Source organism: Brassica oleracea, chromosome C4 (assembly GCF_000695525.1).
Source record: "Brassica oleracea var. oleracea cultivar TO1000 chromosome C4, BOL, whole genome shotgun sequence".
In the NCBI taxonomy this organism is placed as follows: Eukaryota; Viridiplantae; Streptophyta; class Magnoliopsida; order Brassicales; family Brassicaceae; genus Brassica; species Brassica oleracea.
This window is the reverse complement of record NC_027751.1, coordinates 31716622-31729180: the sequence shown is the minus strand read 5'-3', so window position 1 is coordinate 31729180 and position 12559 is coordinate 31716622. Positions and strand designations below refer to the sequence as shown.

Below are 12559 nucleotides of genomic sequence, written 5' to 3'. Positions count from 1 at the left end.
TGAAAGAAAATAAAAAAGGAAGAAAAGTGTATCTCAGGGATTTTTCCTATTTTCCAGGTATTAACTCAAGTTAAAAATATTAGCAAGAAATTATTAAAAGAAAAAACAACAAAGAGCTAATAATTAACTAAAACTAAGATAAAAAATAGTTGGAAATAATAAAAATAATAATTTTCCATGAATATCAAGAAAACTGAAAAATTGTGAAAGAAAAATGATAAAATACAAATCTAGGCTACTATATCCAATCAAATAACTAGAATACACCCAGTTTTAGTATTCAAAGAATAAAGAGATACAATGTAATAAATAAAACACATATAATGTTCACATCTTTAGAAACAAACACATTATAAATCACATGAAGACAAAACACACTACAAGATAAATCAAACGATAATATTAAAACAGAATATACATTATTCATGTTTCAATTTCTCTGTTGAAGAAAATTAGTCAATCAAATAAGATAATGAGGTTGTATTTTTGTTAATCAAATAAACACAATACTAATAAATTAGGCCAATTAAAATGAAACAATATAAAAATATTTGGTTGATAGACATTTTAAACAAACCACATTAATATAAAAACAATTGTTAAGCTGTAAAATTAAAAAAAAAAAAATACAATATTGCGCGCGAAGATATCAACAATACTAGATATCAAACTAGATGATCTAAATAAAATAAACATATCAAAATATCCACACTACCAAAATAAAAATAGACCATTAAATTTTAACATTATATTGTGAATTATAGCTAATCACAACATAATTAAGGTTGAATATTATAACATCAAGCAATTTTAACCGTAATAGTTAATATACATAATAGGAGAAATCAAAATAAATAACGATTTAAAAATAATATATAGTAAATTATTTAATAACATACATAAATTTCATAAAATATCTATGTTTTGTAGTGTTTTGTCTATGTGTCTTATTGGTATAGTTAAGCTAAAACAATCATTGAGGGAAATTAAATAATAATAGTTATTATAGTTAGACAAGTTAATAATTTCAAAAATGAAATAATAATTTCAAAAATAAATTTTAAAATATATAGATAAATTGTTGCAAAACAATTATGAACTTTAATTAATAGTATTTTTAGTTAAAAGTAAATTAAAACTTTAAAATAAATTTATATTATTATTTTATTTATTCGCCCGCCCGTAGGACGGGTTTACCCTAGTATGTAATAAATAACTAAATATGAATGCAAATAGGGCGAGGTTGCTGCTATGTTTATGCTAAGTGATGGGTTACTATGTCAACATGCATTCATGCAATAACGTAAGAACATTCTCAATATGCAAAGACCTGTCAACTTCCAAAAATGCAAGATACAAGCAAAGATTAAAATCGGAAAACATAGGAATGTAGCAATTTAAAAGCGATGAAAGCTAAGTGGGATTGACAGTTTGATCAACTTGAAAATATCACTCACAGGAGCGTTTGCAGCTTTTTCTTTGTCTTCAAAGTCGGGAGGATGTGCTTCGTCAACTCCCATAGCTCTCTTCTCCGCATCAACCGTGTAGCTGGCTGCTGTTGTTGCTTGTCCACCTTCCCTGTCAACGACTTAAGCTTGGTTGCTGCTGCTACTATGAGATACAGTTGTACATGTGTTGGTTAAACTAGTTAGGAGAAAAAGTTTTGGAAAACTTGTATTAACCCACCAAAGAAGATGTCATCACTGATTGCAGAGACTGTGAAGGTACACTGGTTTGGAATGAACCTGCACGGAGTGACACGAATCTGGAAAACGTAATCCTTGCCAGCTAGATCTTCAAGGCATCTTGGTAGATCCTGCCCTCCACCGCCACTCATGTGTCGTAGGTTTGAGGTTTGAGAGGCATTCAGATAGATTGTGACTATTTTAAACGCATGAAAAATGTAGTGTATGAGCAAAACTGTACCTCCTCAAGAGCCAGAGTAGCTGCATCTTGCTTGATGAGCTTAGTCAACTCCTTGTTGAAGACCACAAACGTGGCACTATCTTTGCGGTCATCAACTGCTAGTTCAGCACGGACCCTGTAAGAAGAAACCGAGAAATTTGAACGTATATAGCTAAAGTAGGTTGTTCCATTAGACATGGGTCAGGTTGTAAACGTCACACCTGATAAGCCCGATAATGTCAGGAGAAACACATCCGAGCTTTACAAATACCTGTGTCTTCACTCTTCATGGAGAGAACAGAGTTACAATTAACTGGTGTTATTTTAAAGCCTCAAAGACCTAACTAAAAGAAAGCCCGAGTGTCACCTGCTCGTTAGAGTTGGAGATGTATGTGTTTAGATCTCCAATTGGTACAAGTTCTGTTTTTTTATCCCTTCCATGGTATCAACACGGGAAAACTCTGCTGCTGCACCTCTCAAGCTGCAGGAAGCACATAGGTTTGCCAAATAATTAATAGACATCTAAATTTGAGTTTAGGCAAAGACAGAATGAGTGGTAACCTGCTTGTGAATTCTTTGATGGCATGAATGTTGGCGTCAAACTAACATTTGATCACTGGTATTTGGAGTTCAGATAGAGGTTACCTGGAAGAGAAAGTATTTTGTAGACTACGGTAGTAAGTGAAATATATGGATGGAATGAAATGTTGTTACCGAGCATATATATATATGAGTGAAAATATCATCTATACTTTAGAAAAAAAAAACTCAGAACCAATTGTTCCAAAAATCTGATTGAGATAATTGAATCGAACAAACCTTTACGGGAAGCAATAGGATGTATCGAAGAATATGAACAATTTGGGTCTTGATGGATCCGGTGAACTGATAGAGCCACGATCATAGATTCCTGCGAACAACACATGGCTTGACCAAATGAAGGTGTGAGTTTGAAAGAAGGAATAAAAACAGATGATATATATTTACATACATATATAAGGTTGTAGAGGGAATATATAATTAAGAAACAGAGGATACAGGCTGAGACCAAAACCCGAAGCTTTCCAAGACGATGTGGGATTTTGCCGGTGTTGCGGTGCTCAAATTTTCCGGAGAAGTGGAGCTGGAAATCGTTAATCCAACTCTCCTTCCTCATGACCGTCCATATCCTTTTCGCCTCTTTCACTTCTCCATCTTCGAAAGAACTGCAATGCCTCAGAACGATGGAGATTATCGCAACCGATCAGTTTCCATTGCAGCCACATCCATGTTTACGGCGATCATTGAATTATTGTCAACGCTAGGTTTCTTAAAGTCTTTCCGAAAGTCTACGGAAGACATGAAGATCTATGTTGTGTGGTCGGTATTAACAATAGAGTATCGATTATCAAAGTACAATATATATGTAAAGTACTGAGGGAAACAGAAACGAAGAAGAGGAAGAGCAAAGGGTTTCACGAATAGATGTAGCAAATTAGGGTTTGGAGAAAATGAGAAAAGGCAAAGTCGAATCTTTCAACTTTCAGATCGTGAAACGGAAACGAAGAGGAGGAATAGCAAACGAAAATGGGCTTCCTGAGCCATTCAGATTAACATGCGGGCTCGTAAAAAAAAAGCCCAACAATACCCAAATCCGTGTGTGACGTGGCAAAAAACAGTTTTCCTATTGGACGATTTTCCAAGCTGACGTGGACGTCCTCCCTGATGCTTTTATTCCTCTTTTATTACTTGTTTGATTCAACTAATTGATTGGGTATTTTAGTCTTTATATTACCTTTTAAAAAATATGTTCATTTCGAAGCTTAAGCAATCACCAAAGTTTTAAATTGGATAAGAGGAAGAAGAATAGTAGTTTATATAATGGAGAATTTTAATTTGTAATAATATTTCAAAAAGTTACTTTAGTCTTGTTGTTAGTGTGCCCCTTTAAAAAGATATCCCGGCACGGGTTTGAGTCCCGGAATGATCATATTTTTTAAAATATATATATATCAAAACGACGTCGTCTTATCTTGTTAATGGTTGACTAACTTTTGTTAGAGTCAATGTAGATTTAGGCACGTTTTAAAATTTTTGGGTAGTTTTTTTGAACTATAATATAGTTGATGTCGTATTTGACACTGATCAAATCTTCAGGTCGTATTTGGCATGACTGAAATTGTTGGGATCGAAATCGACACTTTTCCTCGTATATCAAAACGACATCGTTTTATCTTGTTAACGATTGACTAACTTCTGTTAGAGTCAATGTAGATTTAGGTACGTTTTAAGAAGTTTATGTAGTTTTTTTGAACTATAATTGAGTTGAGGTCGTATTTGACACTGATCAATTGTTCGGATCGTATTTGGCACGACTGAAATTGTTGGGATCGAAATTGACATTTTTTCCGTAAGTTATTCTAGTCATTACACAAAAAAATGTGTGTTATCATAGGTAATTTCTCTTAAAAATTTAGTGACCAATTAATATTAAACTTATACGGCGAATGCATATATTTTATGGGTATATTGAAATATTTTTTTAAGTAATGGTGTGAAAACTTGAACTATGATGTATAAAGGTTTTTCTTCTATTTCAATATATCCAAAAGTTACAAGATGATAAACCTAATTATGTACAAAGTAGAAAGCAATACTATATTTATATAAATCATATACGATATAACTCCTCTCAAGATAGAACATGTAAATCACAAATGGCAATTTTGAATTTTTACATGTGAGTTCAGATTTTCATAACGCATTAATGCTTTTGTCAAGATATGCGCCAGGAGTACATGTTCTGTAGCAATAAGTCTTTGCAAATACAATATATCGTTAACAAACTTTTGACCAAAAGGAAAAATAAATTATGATTTCAGTGAGTGATCCCAACTTTTGCGTCAACATACTATTTCATGGGGAGTTCTAATTTATCACAAATTTGATATGGTTGTCCAAATTTACATTTAAACAATAATCATTTTCATAAATACTTGAGTTTGTGACCAAAAAAATATTAAGTTAACCCTTTTAAATTATTTATACATGTTTAATAATTAATTATGAAAGTTTATAAATCCAGTCTTATACTCTACATATTAAACTCTAAACAATAATCACTAAACTTTAAACTCAAAAACACATTGTATTTTTGAAAAGTTATATCCAACTTATGTTATTTTAAGTAAATTTTCTATTTATTTTATTTCTATTTACCATAATATTTTTGGTCCAAGTTTAGTTCACCAATTGAATGCATGTTATGTTTAATCGAGTTCATAGAGGATGATTGAAAACTGTTATTAGTTTTGGCAACATATATTTATATATTTTAGTAATTATACAGAGTTTTAGTTTACTCGGTTGCCTAATTGATAGTTGTCAATTACTCAAGCTGAATATCATTTGTGCCCTCTTGAGTATATATTGTCCTTGTTGTTGCTTCTCTTAACCATGATTTAACATTGTCGGTGAAGGGTGTTCTTAAAGTCTCAAGTGGTCAAGGTTGTATATCAGATGCATGCGTCAACCTTAGTTGCAAAATATCAATTAGAACAAATAACTTTAAGAGAAATGACCTATAATAACACATATTTCTTGTGAACTACATATTACTCGCCATAACGTACAAAAAGCATGCTATGATATAGAGTTAGTTTTGTTATTAATTTATAAGTCTGCTGCGAAGCATACTTATTCGAAAAGATTGCTTTTTATAAACGAATAAAATATACATCTGCTACCTCGAAAACATAATAATCTGCCAAACTATAAAAGAGTCTATGAGAAAAAAGTTGTTAATGTGTGAAAATCTTCTGCATATTAAAAACATGCTATCATACAATAAAAATCTGCCATATAAAAGCTGTCAGCTGAAAAAAAACCTACCAACGTAAATAATTTTACTGTAAGATATGGTGGAATTATTCCTGAAAGTCTTTAACGATTATAAGTATATTTTGATAATTTTGCGGTAGGTAATAAATGTGCCAGATGCTAGAAAAACTTTTATCTCGTATCGCAGATTTTATTCGGTAAACTTATTTATCTCGGGAAGATTTTTGATGATATGACAAAAATTAATAATAGCATTTTTGGTAAATGTATTTTTTGTTAACAAAGAAAGGATATTATGCATGGGTATGGAAAACAATCTAGTAATTAAATAAGTATAATCTAATCTAGTAATAAAAACATGATTTAGTTTATTATAGTAATCTTCCCAATTTTTAATTGTTTATTTTTATACGATATTCCTTCTGTTTCAAAAAGATAGATGTTTTAGAAACAAATTTGTTTGACAAAAATATATATTTTGTGTTTTCTATGAAAAAATTGTAAACTTCAATTATTTTAATTGATTTTATTTAATTACTATTGGTTAAAAATATTGAAAATTGAAAATTACAGAAAAAATACATTTATTATAGTGATTTAATGTGTTTTCTTAATATGTGTGAAAACACTATAAAATCTATCTTTGTGAAATGGAGGAAGTATGTTTTAATCTCTTTAAAATAAATGGTTGTTAACTAAATTATTACTGATAATATTTATACTTAGTTTGTTTGATTAATACGATTTTATATGTTTTTAGACTGAATTTTTTTGCCAACTTATGTTTTTAGAATATTAATATGTTTTTTTGGCAAAACCATCATATTATTTAATTTTTTTAACGCAAATATAACATAAAAGATGTAAAATGACCAAAGTATGTTTCATTAGATAGATAAATTTTTTTTATATACTCCTAGTTTATACATGGGATTTCTAACTGAAGGATAGAGTTTCGGGAGGGGGGAGTGGAGTTTTAGAAATTTTAAAAATAGATAACTACATTTTAAAGTAAGAATTTAAAAAATTGTTTTCAAAAATGAATTTTTGGATTTCAAAATAAAATTAAAAAGAAGAAAGTGAAAAAAAATCAAAAAAAGTTTTGAACTGAAAAAAGTGTTTTCAAAATAAAAAACATATCTTTTCACTTTTTACTTTTATTATTTATTTAAACATTTATTTATTTTTATATATCTGTATGACAAGTGTAATTGTCATTTATCACATTTTCAATGTTGATCATTTTCTTCAGTTTTTTTTATAAAATAAATATTTTAAGGTTCTTTGCGGAGTGCACAAAAGAAAAGTCCTTTGCGGAGATTTGTTCCTATTTTATAAGGTTTATTTGTATAATAACAAAAAAAAATAGATTTATAGTAATCTAACAATGCTAAAAGAGAGATATGCTCAAATTCTAAGCTATCCACATCATCAAATAAAATCAGTCAATCATATGTTGCTGAGTTGTCATGTCATCTTTAAAACCTAAGTCATATTTTCTTGCAAAAAGAAAAACTAAATATTGATCTTTAATTTACTAAACTGTAGCTACAACAATATGACAAGCAATCGTCACCCTTTTTTTCTTCCTTCTCATAAGAAAACCATTTTGTTATCGTCTCCACCGATCCACATTCTCACCACTAGCACTCATAAAGAACCATTTAATTCTTGCAGAAATCTAAAGTTTATCTACTCTTCCAAGTCCCCACCTTCAAACTCCATATTATGGCTCTGTTCCTTTCTGTGCTCTCATTCCTGAAACCCATCATACTCTAAAACCCATCTCAACGCAGATTGTCTACATCGACTGCATAAAAGTAAGACGTATTCTTGGTCAAAGGTAATTTTGTTTGCTTTAAATCTAATTGATTCATGCATATGTAATCTGAAACTATTTTTTCTCTGAATCCTATAACGTTTTGTTACAGATGATGATCATGTGGCTTTCTCATTGCTGGCTTTTGCTGAATCACTATGGTTTACCCCAAGAGTGAGGTGATAAGTAGATATTTTTTCAATGAGTATTATCGTTAAGCCTTAGACTACAGCTCAGATTCATCGAATATGCTTGTGCGCTTTATAAGCACTTCATTGTGCTCTTTGGTGTCTTAAGGAGCCTTGGATATCTGCTTTCAGGTATACGGTTTCTGTTGCTGCACACCATTTTAAATAGAATTCATATTATCAGTTTTTTTCTCATATGTGTTTGGTTCAGCTTCTTCTGCTTAAGCCACCGTGAGTCGTGTGACCGGATACAGGAACAGTAGGCATACAACTAGGAATAATGGGTATGTCATATTTCCAATATTTCCTTTTTTAGCTTTCCCCCAACATTTTCAGTTTATTTATCATAAATTATATACGTTATAATAGGTGTTGTATAAAGTTGTAAGACTTTCAGCTTAAAGCACCGCAAATTCCATAGCTCTGAAGAAAAATGATATGACCGTAAACCGAGCAAGGAACGAATATTTGGAAAAGGTATTTGCATAGAAAATGATTGGGCTTTGACATTGTAAGCTTTTGATCTGTTCTCAAACTAGGTGCACATAATGCTATGCTTATTTGAAGGCATCACAATTGGTACTCTAAAGTCTGAGAGAGACTCTATAGTTCCTTCGTCAAGCTTCCCAAGTTTATTCCTTCTCCAAGTTATTAGTTATTTTCCTATATATTATCATTTTAAGTTCCACTCTTTTTTTTCTGTGACTTTTTATCTTATGTAATAGTATATTGAATATCCTATTTTAAGTTCTACTCTTTTTTTTATGTGACTTTTTATCTTATGTAGTAGCATATTGAATGTCATTTTTCTTCAGAGCTACTGATAAGAACCTAACAATCTCAGAATTCACAAGTTTCTATGCGGTGCTGAAGTCATTTTCTGTTCCAGAACCTAGAATCCCGTGGCAGTAGTCACCATTTCAACTGCGGTAACCCTACTTTGGGTCAGCTTGCGTACCATTACATGGCAGTTAAGTTTAAGCGGATTAACTCTTCCTTGACCGGTAAAAGGTTGTTTGTTTCTTTGAGTTTGGACCCGAACAGAGCTCCGTCTCTCAAGTTAGCTATGGAGAATCCGAAATGGACTGAGGGGAAAACAAGTATTTGCATGAGTGAATACTCAATGTATATCACTTAGCCAAGTTCCTTCTCAAATTAGTGTTTCCACGTTAAAAAAAAGCTATTTTAAATGGGGACCACTTGCTTGTGTATATATTCTTACACATTGATGTTAGTTGATTAGGATTCAGTTCAGCGAATTCATCTCTTCTTTGAACTTAACCCAATGCAGCTCCTGAATTGACCATGACTTGAACCCCTCTAACCATCAAAAGTCCTAAATAGACGCTTGCATGAACAAATTAACAATTCTAGCTGTCTCTGGTGGACTACCGGGACAATATTCACCGACTCACCCAGAAACCCCGGTGTTTTTCTGTCAAACAAAACAACCCATCTTTCCTACTTTAATCGGTAAGTGCATATTAATGATAATTTTTCTCTTTGCTTCTTTTATAAGCTTCAAGCTGTCTGAGAAGTACACGTCAAAAGAGTGAATCCTACGTGGAAAAGATGCATGAGCTAGAGCCTATGTACTCCCCTTGATCAACATCCATAATGAGCTAAGAAATGACTTTTGTCTAACACATTAATAGTTTATCTGACTAATTTCATTCAGTAACTAAAAGGTTTTTTTATACGAATGTCGTTGAGTTTCCGTTGATACCATATGCGGTTCAGTGTTCACACAATGAAAGCCAACGAAGAAGTGAACCGGGAAAACCATACAAAATAAATAAATGTTGTAAAATGTTATTATATTTTTGATTTTTTTTTTCATTTGGAATTCGCTTTGCCACATGAAACAAAGGTAATAAGTAATAACATGATTCTCCTTTAACAAAAAAACTAGATTTTGACCCGCGCTTTCAAAGCGCGGGATTGTCCATTTAAAAAAAATTACATATATACATTTTATAAATTATTTTATAATGTGTTTTTTATATGCGTTGTTGGTGAAACTAAAATAATGCTATTACATCAAAATTAATAAGTCTTCTATAATTAATTTTATAATTAATTACACAAATTTTAATTTTATGAATTTTTAAAATTAGTGGATATTTATTACATTCTAATTTTAAATATATACTTTCTTGAATTAATGAAATAATTATTGAACTAACGAAATAATATAGATAAAATTAATTTTTAATTAAGTTTAGTTTGTTATTATTCTAACCATTTAAACGAATTGGGCCTCTTAAATTTTTAATTAAGTTCATTTTAAACGAATTGGGCCTTTTAAATCTAACCATTGACTATTCGGCCACTTATCAAAAGTAACGTTTATTAATTTCCAAGTTCAAAAAAAAAATAGAAAAGGAAAGGGGAAAAAAAAGGAGAGATCTAGAAACGGTCGTCTCTTCTTGGCCGACGAACAATCGATGAGATGAAGATTGAAATCGATGGTGCTATTCAAAGTTATACAACATATATTTGAGAAAGACAACTTCAGAAATAAGAAATCGAATGGTATTGATTAGTAATTAGTTTGTTTTGATTTCTCTTACGAAGAGTTGAAGTTTTGTTTTTTTTTGTCACAGATCCTTATGTAAAAGGCTTAGTTTTCACAGATGAAGAGTTTCTTAGATCTGAAATTATGTCACAGAAGAAGATCAACCGTATCAAATGTTGGGGACTTTAACACATCTGAAGAATCGAACAAAGGTAACCATTATCAAAGCTTTTCATATAATATTTGATAAACTCTCTGATTTCACAGAAGCTTTTGACTAAATTTTAGAAAGTCATTTAGGATAATATATGGTTACCATCGCCAGAACACAGTGAAGCCAAAACCTATAGATTAGACAGACATAAGTTACAGTTTTAACTGCTAAACATCACTCTAAGTTGTTACGTATGCATGTTTTTTCTTAAATTTGCACAATCATACCTTGGTGAAACTTTGAACACAGTGTCGTTGCATGTCTCACACCACCAAATATGAGTGGTTATTTCAGTTCCTTTTACTATCTTAATGTTGGTTCCGGTTTTGATCACCCTTTTTTGGCATGCATCACAACCAAAGTAATACCAGGACCAATCCATATCAATTGCATAGACTATGCAAGTGACTAAACATTTATCAACCTAAACAATTAAAAAAAAAATAGTTAACCACCCACACGAGATACACAATGTAAGATAAAGGACTTAAAATGCTTACTTGAGTTGACGCTACCATTTCTTGGATGGTCTTAGTGGGGAATATCAACCACTTATCACGCTGTCCTCGCTTGCCTGGATGATTTACTTGCTTGTTGTTGTCCTCTTGACTCTCCTCATTACTTTCAAATGTAATTAGAGTTGTGTCATCCCCATTGTCGCTGATAACCATGAAAATTTTCCCAAATAATCAGTATGATAGGCAAATAACTACTGTAAAATAAGCAATGGATTATGGCCTTACATATCTTTAAATGCTTCAGCCTCTGGTATTGCCGGGTTAATGATCATTCGAGAGGCATCAAAGGAATTAGAGATTTGTAGTTCTCCTGTCATTTTAATAATCCAGCAGTGTATATGTAAGATAGTCTTATTTAGAATATATATATTTTGTTTACGCTAAATATGTACCTCTAAACTTTCCAAGTTTAGCAAACCTCAAAAGCAATGTAACCATTCCATCGTCTTGGTTGCAGGCAGAATGGAGAATATCGGTTAAGTTTCCCCAAATGCAGCATGGTATTCTTGAATCACTATGGGGTGGCGCCAGTCAAAAAGCGAGGTTAGTTGTAACATTATTCGACCAAAATAATGTCTTGAATTTTTTTTCATGTGACAGCAAACTTACTTGATGTCTCTTAGGATGAATTCCAGTTTTTTACGCTGGTTACCCCCAGAACACTGAATGGTTTCGACATCACCACAATCCAAAACTTGGCCAAGCACATCTGTTTAAAAAAACATTGCAAAAGATATTAGTAATAGCAAGCACAAAAAAATATTTTAGAAATCTATAGCTTATATATTTACCAATTAAGAGCTTATCATCAAGTGTGCCAGATAAAATTAACTGGAAATCGACCAAATTAAGATACAACTCATCATTCATGAAATTTGACCGAGTAACGTTTGTATTTGGATTAAAAACAATCTTGTAGGCATGGTTTGTTGTGCGATAAGCTCCTCCTGCAGGCCTCACTTGGAAGTTTCGGATGTAGCGCCATGCTCCAACCGGAAGAAGGCTTCCTTTACTGTCAATGTAAGTTTTTTTGCAGGTTGCATGAATTTTATGCCCCTTTTACATGTTCCAAATACATTTAGAATATTAACATCATTTAGAATAATAACATTCTAATAAAAACGTTAAGGGAATAATTTAGGATTGCTTACATTCTCATCAGCCAAAACGAATTCCATGGTTTCCCCCCCTAGTTGAATGTTTTGTTTCCAAGAATGTAGAACCTTCGCATGAACCATCTTAGCGGTGTGCACTGGCTTCAAGTTGTTAATGGGGATGGCTTGTTCATTAGAAACAATCGATGTTTTGATTTGCTTTTTAGAAGCCATTTGTTTGTTTGATGGTATGAGTTTGTTTAGGAAGAAGCGTCGTTATTTATATAAGGAAGTGGCGATGGGGAGAGTTGTTTAGGTTTTGAGGAAAACTTGGTGAATACTCTAAATATTGGAAAGATTTTCTAGTAGTATTTAATAGTAGTAAATTCAGTTACCAATTTGAAACCAAAGATATTATGTGAGCATTATATAGTAATACGATTTCTGCTTGTTTTTTTTTTAACCGTGAATGTAGCTTAAGCAT

At 31.7% G+C, this 12559-nt stretch overlaps 1 protein-coding gene and 2 long non-coding RNA genes across 11 annotated transcripts; 1 reads left to right on the top strand and 2 right to left on the bottom strand.

Annotated features, from left to right (window-relative positions):
• Positions 1-1265: 1265 nt before the first annotated feature.
• LOC106337420 lies at positions 1266-3482 on the bottom strand. Of its 9 annotated transcripts, none has more exons than XR_001269020.1 (7): positions 2725-3482; positions 2467-2550; positions 2273-2386; positions 2127-2189; positions 1927-2041; positions 1687-1805; positions 1266-1611 (listed from the first exon to the last, which is right to left on the bottom strand). It is a non-coding gene; the product is annotated as an uncharacterized LOC106337420 (long non-coding RNA). The 9 variants fall into 9 exon arrangements; XR_001269014.1 differs by having other exon boundaries at positions 1687-2041; positions 2725-2815; positions 2897-3445; XR_001269018.1 differs by having other exon boundaries at positions 1687-2041; positions 2725-2815; positions 2944-3445.
• Positions 3483-7666: 4184 nt separating this feature from the next.
• On the top strand, positions 7667-8427 carry LOC106341394. The gene is made up of 3 exons (XR_001269634.1): positions 7667-7863; positions 7943-8015; positions 8101-8427. It is a non-coding gene; the product is annotated as an uncharacterized LOC106341394 (long non-coding RNA).
• Positions 8428-10541: 2114 nt separating this feature from the next.
• LOC106338669 lies at positions 10542-11851 on the bottom strand. The gene is made up of 7 exons (XM_013777593.1): positions 11773-11851; positions 11591-11690; positions 11374-11495; positions 11207-11291; positions 10964-11123; positions 10691-10887; positions 10542-10593 (listed from the first exon to the last, which is right to left on the bottom strand). Exons 1-7 carry the CDS (start codon positions 11849-11851, stop codon positions 10542-10544), a joined length of 795 nt encoding a protein of 264 aa, XP_013633047.1.
• Between the last annotated feature and the right edge of the window lie 708 nt (positions 11852-12559).

What these genes read in the sequence shown, in the direction of transcription:
- LOC106338669 (XM_013777593.1), bottom strand. Translation starts at nt 11,851, where the DNA reads ATGAATGATGAGTTGTATCTTAATTTGGTCGATTTCCAGTTAATTTTA. An exon ending in TGATGATAAGCTCTTAATTG is followed by an intron (nt 11,691 to 11,772) that starts GTAAATATATAA and finishes TTTTTTAAACAG; the next exon opens with ATGTGCTTGGCCAAGTTTTG. An exon ending in TTCATCCTAAGAGACATCAA is followed by an intron (nt 11,496 to 11,590) that starts GTAAGTTTGCTG and finishes GCCACCCCATAG; the next exon opens with TGATTCAAGAATACCATGCT.